The sequence below is a fragment of the Maniola hyperantus genome, chromosome 2 (assembly GCF_902806685.2).
Source record: "Maniola hyperantus chromosome 2, iAphHyp1.2, whole genome shotgun sequence".
NCBI lineage: Eukaryota > Metazoa > Arthropoda > Insecta > Lepidoptera > Nymphalidae > Maniola > Maniola hyperantus.
Genome location: NC_048537.1, coordinates 14,742,124 through 14,756,258, shown reverse-complemented (window position 1 = coordinate 14,756,258; position 14,135 = coordinate 14,742,124). Strand labels below are relative to the sequence as shown.

General features: G+C 35.7%; 1 protein-coding gene across 4 annotated transcripts in view; it reads right to left on the bottom strand.

The window, feature by feature from the left end:
* Positions 1-3,865: 3,865 nt before the first annotated feature.
* Positions 3,866-14,135, bottom strand: part of ken (ken and barbie) — a 69,314-nt gene continuing 59,044 nt past the window's right edge. For all 4 annotated transcript variants that reach the window (XM_069507278.1, XM_034975548.2, XM_034975540.2 and 1 more), the window contains 4 exons: positions 10,976-11,158; positions 10,284-10,404; positions 9,260-9,739; positions 3,866-9,177 (listed from right to left, as the gene is read on the bottom strand). In XM_069507278.1, coding sequence (XP_069363379.1) covers positions 8,251-9,177; positions 9,260-9,739; positions 10,284-10,404; positions 10,976-11,151 — 1,704 coding nt within the window. In that variant the 5' untranslated portion in view covers positions 11,152-11,158 and the 3' untranslated portion in view covers positions 3,866-8,250. The remainder of the gene's footprint in view (positions 9,178-9,259; positions 9,740-10,283; positions 10,405-10,975; positions 11,159-14,135) is intronic.

The following is a 14,135-nucleotide window of genomic DNA, read 5'->3' as shown; positions in this document are numbered from 1 at the left end:
GAGAAGTGGCGAATGCTCGTGAGGCGTATAGCATCTGCCCCCAAAAACATCACTTCGTGATGACCACGACCACTCTGCCAAAAGTGTTACGACGTAGAAAAAAAGACTGGACCGTTGTTGCATTATTCTGAAAGGAGACCCGTGCTCAGTAGTGAGCTGGCGATGGGTTGATCATGATCATGATACTATCGTAACACATTGTTACTCTTCATTCTTGAAACCTACCTCGGGTTAGCGCCAGATGGGAAACTTCCTTGAAACTTCCTTTGACGTTTTCGTATACTTACACTATTAACAGCCCGTTCCCACTTGTCGTTTGTCGGGCCCGGATTTTAATCGGATGTTCCAGTGGCAGAACATTTTATATGAAGCTATTCACACTTGTTTGAAACCGATTTTGTGTCAAAATGTTCTCCCACTGGCACATCCGATTAAAATCCGGGCCCGACAGCCGACAAGTGGGAATGGGCTATTAGTCTGCATTCAGAAGTCGAAGAACTTTTATTTGAATTTTAAAGTTTTGAAATCATGTTCGAATATTATTATTGCATCAATTGCTGCAAGAATAAAGAGACATACGTACCTATCCATTGTACCTAAAAAGTTGAGAGTAAACTGCAAGGTTTCGGAATGTTCCCATGCAGGCCCATAGATCGCTGCAAAAAGATCCGAGCCATCTGCCTCTACCGGTTTCATTCCAGGCGACCTTTTTATTTTCTATCTCTCCTATCTATTTTTAAACCTAGTGTGTGCACATCGTAATACGAGTACTTAAGACAAGCAAAGCTGGCGCAGCGAGTTCTAAAGCTTATTTCAAACTACGGGATATAAATTATACAAATTTATGATCGCGACTTCGTCCGCGTGGACTACACAAATTTCAAACCTCTATTTCACCCCCTTATTGTGGGTTGGAATTTCAAAAATCCTCTCTTGGCGGATGCCTACTTCATAATATCTATCTGAATCACAAATTTCAGCCCGATCCGTCCTGTACCCGTAGTACAAGATTTTACGTCTCACCAAACCAAACCAAATTCGAGAGTCGAAATACTTCCGCGTTACAGTAAAATGGACCTAAACAGCCTTGAATTGAAGTCAAATATTCAATGCCACTGATTTTAATTTCGCAATGTTTCCGCTTGGAGCGCTGGCTGTAGAAGTGTAGACAAACCTGAGCTTTAAAACAAGGCTTTTAAGATCCAGTTTACTGTAACGCGGAAGTATTTCGACTCTCGAATTTGGTTTGGTTTGGTGAGACGTAAAATCTTGTACTACGGGTACTGCTTTGAGCTGTGCGTTGATAGATCAGTTAGCCAGTCCGTCGATCATTTTTTCCTTTTATATACATATTTAGATTATAGTCCGGTCAATATTGACGTTCTCAATATTCGTACAATTTTCTTCGTACCACCAAATGAGATTGAGAGAGAGATCTAGGGCTAACTTGTATTGAAAAAAAACATGGCTTACTATCATACTATCAGTGAAAGACTTTTCTGAATCGAATCGTTAATTCCAGAGATTACCTTCTGTATAATAATAAACTCACAAATTATTGGTTGGTAGGTAGACTCAAAAAGTACATATCTACTAAATGGCAACGTCTTCGTTTATGAAGTCTCAATGTAATCGAGAAGTATCTAATTCCTATTTTAATTTTTCAATATTTTTTTTAAAGGTTCAATCTTTGCCAACATCGCCTATTCAGCAGAGGGTCGTGAGTGGGAGTCGCGAAAATCACCCCAATCTCTACTGACCATGTTGAAAAATGGTCGACATGTGTTGTTGTAAAATGGTCATGTTGTAAAAATACCTTGGAGTAAAAGATAAGACAAAATTGTCTAGTTTTAGTCGATTGTGTGTATAAGCTGTTAAGTTGTTTACTTAACCCCTTTTTGTTAGGTTTATTAGACTTTTGCGCTATGATGGTTTTATGTGAATGCTGTTGGAGATATTTTAATGTATACTTTACCATATAAGTATCTATATTGTAGGTAAGTACCTATATAAAAAAATAATAATTAAGAAATCGATATTATTGAGAACTACTGAAATAACACTAAAAAAACCAGCCAAGTGCGAGTCAGACTCGCGCATCGAGGGATCCGTATTCGGGTATTTTTTTCGACATTTTGCTCGATAAATCAATAACTATTGTGCATAAAAATAAATAAAAATCTATTTTAGAATGTAGGCAAAGCCCTTTTATATGATACCAAACTTGGTTTCGTTATTTGAAAATTGAAAATACAAAATATTATTATTAGTCCATAAATTAATTTTTTTATGTAACCACAAATTCACGGTTTTCTTATTTTATTCCTTTACTTGTACTATAAGACCTACTAGCTGCCAAATTTCATGATTCTAGGTCAACGGGAAGTACCTACTCTATAGGTTTTCTTGACAGAGACGACAAACGGACAGACAGACAGACAACAAAGTGATCCTATAAGTGAGTGAGTTCCTTTTTCCTTCTGAAGTACGGAACCCTTTTCAACTTTCAAAGTAAGATAGACTATACCAAGTGGGGTATCATATAAAAGCGCTTCTGTATAAAAGCAAAATATGGATTTTTTTATATCGGTACAAGTATATTATTTTTAATCGGTAGGTATATATGTATAGTTTTAAAACAAGTAAAACTATGTTCAAGAAGCATTTTAAAATAGAGGTGATACCAGTCAGTGGCAGTGGTCATAGAGGCGAGGCGTAAAAGCACATGCTTACCCAAGTCGAAATAGCACAATGCTTTCTTTTCATTGATCTGCGACTAAAAGGGAGCTCACTCTACCCTAGTAGGGCCTGGCCGGTCTCGAACCCTATGCTGGCCACAGCTATGATACTCTAGTTTTCTATTTTGTCAATGCAACAAGTGCCTTATAGAGTAACACCAGCAAATGTTTTAGACGTGGTAATAAGTGTTATGTCTATTAATTTAACACTACCAAAGTACAATAATTATTATTGTTGTGTGGGGTTTGATAAGAATACTTAAGCGGTAGGTAAGTATAACGCCTATCTTTGAGAAGAGCAAAAGTCGTGTCGTAAAATAAGGCTATCACTTTATTTCAAACTAGCGACTCGACTCGACGTCGAACGGGTAGCTTATTACAATTTTGTCTGTCTTATCTTTGTCTCTCTAATTTTTTGATCATAAAATATTGTCTATGCCACTCAGAAATGTTGTATCTTTCTACTGGTGAAAGAATTTTCAAAATCGGTCCAGTAGTTTTAGTTATCCCCTACAAACAAACTTACAAACTTTATTATACTTTACCTCTTTAGTATATTAGTATAGATTATTTTTTCTTGTTATGAAATGTGTAATGTTTACGACCTCCCTGGCGCAGTGGTGAGTACTGTGGTCTTATAAGTGGGAGGTCTTGGGTTCGATTTCTGGCAGGAGCAAATTGTTTCTAGTCTGGTGGGAGGCTTCTGACTAATTATCACCCTACATGGCTGTAGGGTTGGGTTGGCTGCAATCAGCCCTGGTGGCAAGTGATGATGCAGCCTAAGATGGAGTGTAAGTGTAGGTTAACCTACTGCAAGTACCACAGGTTTACGTTACATCGTACAAAATATGATGTAGCTATCTACAAAACAAACAACAAACCAATAAGTAACACTTGCATTTATAATATGAGGCTGATTATGGGGCCGATTCTCTAGTACACAATCTCTAAACTAAACGAAATTAACAGGTCTAAATCTAGTGCTATCCTTTTCAGCAAGCAACATCATGAAAGGGACAGCAATAGATTTAGACGTGCTATTTTAGTTTAGTTTAGAGATTGTGTACAAAGGAATTAGCCACTATGTTTCTTATTAATCTAAAAGGTATCAAGAAAACAAAGGCGGCTTGTGTAACTAAAATATTCTCGTTATTTAATTTACTAGGGTAAGAACACATTTTTACAGAATGTTAATAAACTAAACAATATCTACAAAAAATTGTACACTATGTGAAAACTTAAAAAATACTTTTTTTTAAATTTACAATTAACAGAGAAAACCAATATTCAAGTTCAACAAAATTAAGTTAAGCTTTTTCCTCGTTAGCTTAAAACCTACGTATTTACATCAATAGCCAAAGCCGACACAACACTTTTTTCATCAAAATCGTGCGTAATATTTGTAACAATTTTTTTTTGCGTTGCTACTGAATATAATCTGAAAGGTTGTCAGAGGCCTTTGTTATGGGGATTTTAGGAGGCTCTAGTGTAACTTTTCAAGTCAACGTAAACTGTGTGTAAACCGGAAACGTGGAAAACGACGTGTTTAAAATTTCTATACAATTTTGGTCCAAACTCATACTCAAAGCATATATTCAAAACTAGCTAATGCCCGCGACTTCGTCCGCGTGGATATAAGTTTTTTTTAAATCCTGTGGGAACTCTTTGATTTTCCGGGATAAAAAGTAGCCTATGTCCTTCCCCGGGATGTAAGCTACCTCTGTACCAAATTTCATCAAATGCACCGTGAAAAGCTAGCAGACAGACAGACAGACAGACAGACACACTTTCCCATTTATAATATTAGTATGGATGTGTAGGTACCTACCTTTTTTGATTGTGAATTATTGTTAAATTTATTAGATAATGATTTAATGGTGATAATTAATTACGCAAGCTTAAAACTAAAGCTACGAGGGCTTTAGTCTTTTCTAGAGAGTTTAACAGAGAGAGCTTTATATGCCTTGGACCTCTTGGAAAACTTGGAATCGTGGTCGACAACTAAACAAAAAAAATTTGATGATTGTTAATCATCAAAATCCAGGTTCTTCTTAACCTCTGTTACACTTTTGTCTCAGAGTTATTCTCAGAATTTTTTGGCTTAACATAATTTAGGTAACTCCCAAGTTCAGGCGTACAAAGAAATAGCTCTGAGGCGATGCGATGGATAGAGCAAATTTTACTTAGAGAGGAGGATACTTAAGCAGCGTTCCAATGATAGCCTACCGCGTCGACCTACCAACACCTGGATTAGGTCCATTGAGGCAAACCTTAAAAGAGTGGGACTCTTGTGGAACCATGTCAAGGTTCCACGAAGTTCCAAAGGTGAAGACAGGAGGACATGAACTATTGCAGCCCTAAGTTCCACGGGAGAATCATCATTTGTCAGTTGACAATGATGACTCTTCCGATAGATGGCCACAGCTGAACATAAGTTTCTTGTAGGGACTTCCACAGTCCACGGTCTTGCGCCGTCTAAATCCAGTAGCTCCTTGCGTCTTCCACGGGAGAAAAACGACTCAATCTTCATACAATTTTGGTTGATTTACGCACAGTTCAGGTTAAACATGCAGAGCTTTTTAAAATAAGCAAACCCTGGGTAATTGATGATACACGTTCGGCTAAAATGTACCTTCTCTTTTACTTAAGTATAATTGGATAAATCGCACGATTTTGATACAAAATAAGCATGTATCATGTACTTAATTTAAGGTCCTTCTTCTATGTTGCACAGGTTTCGCTGAAGCCCACACCTTTTTATTTTTTTGCAATTGAAAAGTGTCACAATCGGACGCGAGTCGAATATGGGCTCAAGGGCTTTGCAAACAATTCTAAGCTTCTCAAATATTAGGAAATTGCTGAGAAGAAATGTGAATTGCATGATTAAAATAGAGTAGAGTAGAGAGAGAGAGAGCGTTGACATGAAATAACTGAGTGATAGTGCTTTATTAGAGAGGCTGTTTTGCATTATACCTAGTATTTCAACATTGTAAAATAAGTACAGCGTATATACAAAAAAAACATATAGAGATAATCCGCGGTTGTAGAATACTTAATTGTTCCTTTGTTTAATTTGTTTTGTTTGGTTTTAGGGTGGGATGCTTGTGGTTTGAATTTTGAAGCCTGTACAAAATAGAGGATATCCTACAGTTCTAACAAAATAACTGTAGTCGGAAACTTCTTGATTGCATTATGTTTAATGTCGAATGCTTCATTTATTTTATTTGTTACTTTTCAGAAAACAATTATTATAGTGATAATATGATTTTTTGCTGAATTTATTACTGCTGATAGAGATATCTATGTAAATTTTTTAAATAAGAAGATTAGAAAAGAGAAATTTGAAGAAATCCTTGTTATTGTATTAAATAATGAAGCACTCGACTGATATAAATTATCTATAAGTTGCATTGTTAAGGCATCTCCGGCACGCCAGAATATCACAACAATCTTATTTCTATGGAAGTATTCAAATGACAGTAAAAAATATAGAAAGTTTGTTCGAGTAGACGTTTTACGTATCAACGGCAGCGATTGGTTTCACGGACGATTTTGTCATGCATCACTAAGATCTAACTATTTACAAATAGATTTACAAAATATGGAAAACGCGATGGAAGACTGCGTTCTCTTTGCGCCCTACACAATAAAAACAAACATTTATCACATACATAATCTAACCAATCAAAATCACAATGCTTAAGATTAAGTTGTTCCCCAATTACAAAAATACGTCAATAAAAACAAAAAAACGTAAAATAAAAATATCAGGTATAACGATAGGTAACATTCAAAAGGAAATCGTTAAAGCGATTCGACAACTCTGTCAATTACTCTAAGGTTTGAACAATTTTCTGGTAACTTAAGTTTTATTGAAGTACAAAGACTCGTTGCAAATATTGCCCGAAACTAAATAAAGTTGACAATAACGAAATGGTACCTAACATTTGTAGAAAATGAGTATTACAAAAGCGACGTTTAGGCACTACTTATTGCTTCACAACGTAACCAAAATTAAGAATTTGACTCGAATCTTTTAGACATAAGACAATTTACATCTTTTGGCTTAAGATTAAAGCAGCGAATCACTTTTGGTTTTCGGTTTTAACGTTGAAAAAATAAAGAGAATGACAGTTGTAATAATAATTGTAACTTTAAGAAAACAGTCCAACCATACAGTTTAACTACGATATCAGTTTAAAAATAACTGGCCACAATACTAGTGTGCTCTAAAGAAAGCTTTAAAGATTTAAACAAAGCCAAAAGTACAGATAAGACGATAAGCATTTTAATTTGAACATAATGTCGAGACGACATTCAAATTAATACTAAGATAGGTATAAAAATTCAAAAAATAGTATTTAAGCTTGTATAACAGCTCTTAGTGGAATTACGGAAGTGTCTGTAGAAGAGAGAATTATTATAATATAAGAAAATTAATTACAGTCGTGAGATTAAATTGGTACCTACATACGTTAAGTTTAACATCGAAATCTTTCAGGTCCCTATAATTTCTCTTAATTGTATTACACCAAAACAACATCAATGCTTTACAAATCTTTGGTGTTCATCCACTTTGAAAATAAATCGGCACGAACAATATGAAGGCATAGACAAATTTAATATTACGAACACATTCTTTCTAACTTTAGAAGTTACATAAGAAATAAAAACTAATAATGAGATTTTAAATGTCTGAAAAGCTGCGAAACCTTAAAAAGTCAGGTAATAGATTGGAACATAGTCAAAAGTTATAATGTTACTGAATTTAATTCAAATGATGTAAAAAAAAATTGAATCTAGTGGGCAATAGTTTTAAAGCACTAATGGTGTTGCTGTATTATATTTTGATAAATAGAATTAAACCTTTGGAACTTAAGTTTCCGGTAATTTGGTAATACATTTTCAGTTAATTTAGGCATTCTTTGTGAATGAACAACCCACTGATTCGTTTAATTCTAAGTTCCAATTCTGACTAGAAACATTGACTGTATACTTGCGTTCAATGTTAAAAAATATAGAGTCAATGCTGCAAAACCGCGTCACCGGTAGTTTTATCAAACTCTGATTTAAATTAGGAGGTAGTTCATGTGACGTTCCTATAGTAAAGGCTGTACAAACTTCGCAACTTTTCTTCTAGACAATCGCATCTATTTTCTATGCTTAAGGAATTAATGTGTCGGTGGCTTTTAAATAATATTTATGCTAATGAAATACATTTTCAAATAAATACTATCTCGGAAGGAGTTGGTCCCGGATTATAATTTTTAAACAAATTATAAATATTTGGACCCATTCGGCATGTGATTTTAAATTATAAATTTACATCACACCCGCAGTGACCTTCTTCTGCGAATGCCTTACTACGAGTATCGCTCTGCGATAATGTACTTATTACAACTAACACTTATCTTATTAAACCTTTTAAAACACATATCACAATTGAGCTCTCGAAACGAGAGAAGTTTCAAAGTCCAATAAAACGCGTCCACGCGCGTCACGAGGGCAGGCGTCATTCGTGCAAGTTTTTACTGAGAAGGAGACTATTGTGCGGTCCCGAAAGATGTCGGATGAGTTCTGGTAGCGCTTCAAATGTTAACTGACAGAAACAACAGTTGAACCTTCCAGGCGTATTAGTTCGTCCATCGTTTTCGCTAGAGGATATGACGTTCCGATGTACTGAACACAAATGTTTTAGCAGATGCGCTTTCTGTTTGAACATAGCAACGCAAAGCCGACACGCGAATGGTTTCTCTCCGGTGTGAACTCGAAGATGTGTCTTGAGATTCCATGACATACCGAATTGTTTTCCACAATATTCACAGCGGTACTCTCGAACCGGTGCCTGTTTACTCGAACCCTGCTCGTGATCCGCCGATGGAGCTTCGTCACCGCCCATTGTCGGCTGACAAAGCCAAGGTCCCCATGAACCTGCACTTGGAGGCCGGTATTTTAGAGCGTCGTCATGGCCTGAAGCTGGAGGTGTGGCACTTCTTTCTGGTAAATACGGAGGTGCTGAAGTGCTCAACTGATGTAATGCACCAAGCCGAGCTACTCCGGCAGCTATACCTGGTCCTTGCGCGTATCGCAAGTGTGCCATCTCTTCCAAGTAACTTGGAGGCAATGACACAAATGGCGGATTTTGTGATGGTGAATTGTGGAAACCGGGTCGTCTTTTTCTATGAGGCGTTACAACATAATTTTCAGGAGAAGTCTGAACGAGAGCCATTAATTCACTATCAGGTGGTTTCAGATGTCCGTAATCTTCAAATTTTACAGTTCTTAAATCAAGTTCAGGCGGTTCCAGATAGTGTGATTTCCTTTTTGTTCGTTCTAATGTTCTACCTAATCTGTCGCTTAGTAGTAATTGTCTTCTGTAAACTGTTTCTTGTGGTTGATCCTCTTGACTTGAAGATGTTGATCGTCTTCTTTCAACGTTCTGCAAATCAGAAAAGGGATATTTAGTTTTTTAATATTAAAGTTTACATTAAAGTTTGAAAAATATATCTTAGTTAAATTACCTTGGCAGCTACTGTTTCGACATCTAAATCCTGGGAGTCATCATGTTCGCTACTCGTGTTTTCTGAATTTCTGGCTAAGGATAAATTGACAGGGTTTGAAGAACTCCGTCTGCGTGTTGAAACTCGTCCACACTCTTTATCCCTTTTTTCACCGTCGGCATCATCATCTTCTCTTTCATCATTACTGCTTGTTGACATGTTTTCTTTTTTTATACTCAATGATTCTGAATCTCGTTCTTTGTCTTTACTATATCCTGCTCCAGGTGTTACTCTTTCGCTTTCCGAGTGTGAGGACCCTGATGGTGCATCGTGTTTACTGCTTTCATTACTGTTGATGTCTGTTTTAAGATTTTTGTTTTTTAAACGGTCGCAAGATCTGTTTCTTTCTTCTGCTTGTTGCCTTTCTTTTGTTGATTTCCAAACATCTGATTTTATTTCTAGTAGTTCAAACAGTTCTTGCATGTCATCGATTTCTCCAGACTGAAATAAGAAGAGAAAAATTAAGCACGATCTAAGTTAAGCACATAATAATATAAATATACAAGTGAAAATTTATGTTATGCGTAACGAATAACTTAGCATACACTGACATTGATATCTTCCACGATTCTCTAATTAAATTTTAGAAAAAATTGTACTCCATGAATGAGCTGACATTGTCGTAATCTTTAATCCTTAAATTGTTATCGTTATCTGACTCTTATCTAATTTAATTAATTTTTATGCAATGAGCAACTAATTTCATTAATTAAGCAATTGTATCTATTAATTTAGCTGTAGATTATATATTTTATTAATTAGTGGTTAATGTTAAAAGTTTGTAATGTAGGTAGCTTATTGTTAACACAATCGGAAACTTATGTAATGCTGTATATGCCTATAATTGATGATTGTAGTAGGACTGGAATTGTTTGTGACATGTTTTTAATATTTGTGAATGTTGTTACAATTTATCGTTGGCATATCTAATAAAATAAAATAAACTAAATAGTAGGTATGACTACAATAATTGTTTTCAACTGACCTCGATATATGCTTGACCACTGTATAAGAAAACAAGAAGATGTCTCATGAGAGTGCTGTTAATGCCGGACATGTGAATTGTGACTGGATTTTCAACTGATGGTGTATCGTCAAGGATTTTTCTGAAACATACGAACACATGTTTTAGTAAAAAGTAGTTACTAATATTCAGTCTAATATTATATAGGCAATCAAAGTTATGGAAGATTGAATTTTTTTAATTTTCTATATTTTCCATTCTCATCTTAAGGTCAACGATCCTTGATCAACGATCACATTATAAGCAAGTTTTTTGCAAATATAATATTTCAAAGACAAATAATCCCGTCCTAGTTTAGTAAAATAAATAAAGTTACAATAGAGATACTTTATCATTAGTAACTCATCGCCAGCTCATTACTGAGAACGAGAATGTGAAGGGTTTAGCCATAGTCTACCACGCTGGCCAAATGCAGATTGGTAGACTACTTAGAAAACTGTATGCAGGTTTCCTCACATTGTTTCCTTCACCATTAAAGCAAGTGATATTTAATTGTTTATAACGCACATATACCTAACTCCTAAAAGTTAGACGTGCGAGCCCGGGATCAAACGCCGAATCTTCTAAGTAGGGCAACGACGACTTAACTCTAATCACCGCTTAGTGGGATAGATATACTTATACTCATTGGGATACTTAATAGTGATTAATACCTTATTAATGGGCTAGCAGCCGCCATGACAATGCGGTGCGCAGCGAGAGGCACGGCGTCGTCGCATACCAACACCAGGTCGGAGTAGCGAGCGCCGCGCCACGCCGCCCCCACCTCGTTCAGGATGCAGGCGTGGTGCTTGCCGTATGTGAGCGTCAGCAGGCCCTCGCCCATCATTCCAGCACTGGAGACAAAACAAAACATCATTAATAGAAGTAAAGGTAAATAGGAGAAACACAAAACCGTTAAGTTCAGACTACCTCAAATATTTGGAGAAGAACATCGCAAAGGATACTCAATAAGAGACGATTATTTTTGTTACAGACTTTGCTAGTAAAAACGTAAAAACGCATGTTAATCAAACAGTAGGCTCTAAATAAATGCTGAGATCCGCAACTGGCGCACGCCTCTTTCCGTTCGTTTTCAAATCAAACTGAATTACAGATTCGTGAGATTAAACATTTTCTAACACGATACTTTGTGTACTAATAAGTGAAATCATACAAATATCTGAGGCTCGCCATAACGTTTTCGGTTCATTAGTCTCGATCTATGTCAGACTGAAAACGGCCGATGTAAAGGAAGACAAGGTTGCAACCAGTGAACTGTTAAGCGATAAACGGTTCAATATCAGCGCTAGTGGTTAGTTTGAAATTGAATCGTATCAGGAGCGTGATTTGTGGAGATGCGATACAATGGCCATTGAAAAAGGATTACCCAATCGACTAGAAAGGTCAAAAGGTGAGACGAATTTAAATGAACTAAGTTAATGCGTTCTTTTGGTTGAAATCTTAGTAGCAAGTGCTAGAAAGTTTGTCGCAACAAGACCTTGGCCCAATAAAGCATCGCAACGAGTTATTAGCGTTGTAACGCAAGATCGTTTAAAAGACGATCAACAGGCGCTTCTTAGCGTTGCATTTAGCAAGAGCAGAGTCAAAAGCATTGTTGTTAGCAACCGTTTCTCCATTGTTGCATGGTTTTACTTGAAAGTCATATTTAATTGCAAGACTGCAAGTCACATCGATAGCATTTGGTTGGACCTTGTGCGGACTAAATGTTTCTGTACGTGCTGATATTATTATCCTTTGGATGGTGTGTTTATTTTATAATTTAACTCATGTAAAGTACGTACAAGTAAAATAATATACATCGATCTTCAGAATGAGATTTAAGCTTAGTTCTCTCTGTCACTCATACCTATGTGACGTTTTGTCGGCCTCAACGACAGAGACAGTGGTCTACAAAACCGTTATCGCTTTCTAAAGGTCGATGTACATTATTTTCTGCCATGTACCTACTGTTATCTAGTTCTAAATGATTTACTTTAAAAAAATTGCACTGTTTTACTTTTATTTTAATATTATGTTAACATATGAGTTGAATCTTCTTATAACCTTTTTCATTTTCTTTCGAAACGATATTTTAGCTTTTACCATACTGTTTATGAAAATAAAATATACTAACTAGATTCTTTGTTAGTTGGATGTACCCAAAAGTACCTATGCAAGTGTTTGTTTATAAATGCAAATCAATTGATGTAATTAGCATACCATGCAAATGATTAACACTAATTGAATTGCATGCTAATGAGAATCGTAAAGAAATCAATGCAGAACAAAGAACAATTTCTTTTATAGAATGTGATCTCATCGAGATAATAAAACCTATGCGTTTTTCCGTAAGTATATTTTCGTAAAATCTAGACACTGTCACGTTACACGTAGCCTAAGTCTTTTGTCTCAACTTAGCTTCAACTAAGTAGGCATCAAAATGATACCAAAAGTTATTTTCGTTTCCAAAAATAATTTCTTTCAATAATTTTATTTGTGTGTAGCTATGTGTATTTCACGCTAAATTCTTAAGTTGTTTGTAAAAATTGATTTGTCATTGACATTAACACGACGTTGGAAAGGAAAAATATGGATATTTGTGTAAATTATCGAGGCTCTTGTTTCAACATAATAAATATCTACCTAAACATCTACACTTTGAATGTTTTAGAAGCTTCCAAAACGCTTTGTTTTATCTTCATGATTGTGACCAATTGTGTATGAATAACATTAATATTATAATATTCAGAAAAGCATGCGTCTAAAAATAGTTTTATAAGGGATTTGACACAATTTGATTATTAGTTTTTTTTCTTACTAAGCTGTTGATTAACCCATTGATGTACCTACTCGTAGGAAGTCCTGATTGTAATCTATTGATGGACTAGGTATAAAAGTCTAATGATTTCCCAGAACAAGGCGTGTAAACTTTGTAGCTTTACTTTCAGCCCTTTAGGTTAACAAAAACAATTATGACAGTCAAAACGATATTTACAAAATATAGCCTCAAGAGCTCAAGGGGAATATTAGTCATTTAACATGGCTAATATTCTTTAAATATATTAATAGATATTCATTTTGACTCAAAGGTGAACTTCATTGAATAAGTGATTTTTGACTTTCCTTTGATTTTAGTTGATGGCCATACACAAACATTTATCATAATCTCCATAATAATTTAATGTTTTGGTATATGTAGTTACAGAAAACGAGAAAAGTTTTACATGAAAACGCCATTGTGTCGTGTGGTATTTTCAGGGCGGCGCGGGCGCAGCGGTGCGCGTCAGGCTCGCCTGCCTTTGTCCGTGTGAAACGAAACGTGTCGGTTCATACTACGAATATGTACCTACGGGGTTGTTTTCTAATAGTACATAGCGACAAAATAATGCGCTAAATCCATACTATAATATTGTTATACTTAAATGCGAAAGTGTGTCTGTCAGTCTCCTAGCTTTTCACAGCCCATCCGTTTAACCAATTTTAACGAAAGGTACAGAGAATTAACTTGCAATCCTGAGAAGAACGTGGGTCTACTTTGGGTCCTGAAATATTAAAGAGTTTCCACGGGTTAAAAAACAACCTAAATCCACATGAACGAACTTGCGGCCATCATTTAGGTACTCGGTGCAAATATTGACAGCTTCCATCATGGACATGGGCATAAACTACTTTTTATCCTGGGAAATCAATTCAAAGAGTTCCCACGGGATACAAAAGTATACAATAGTAGGTACAATAGTATCTACCTACTTCGAATAAATGATTTGACTTAGACTTTGACTTTTACTTTGGATTTCTAATACCAAGTGGACGAAGTCATCCGCTTTATCT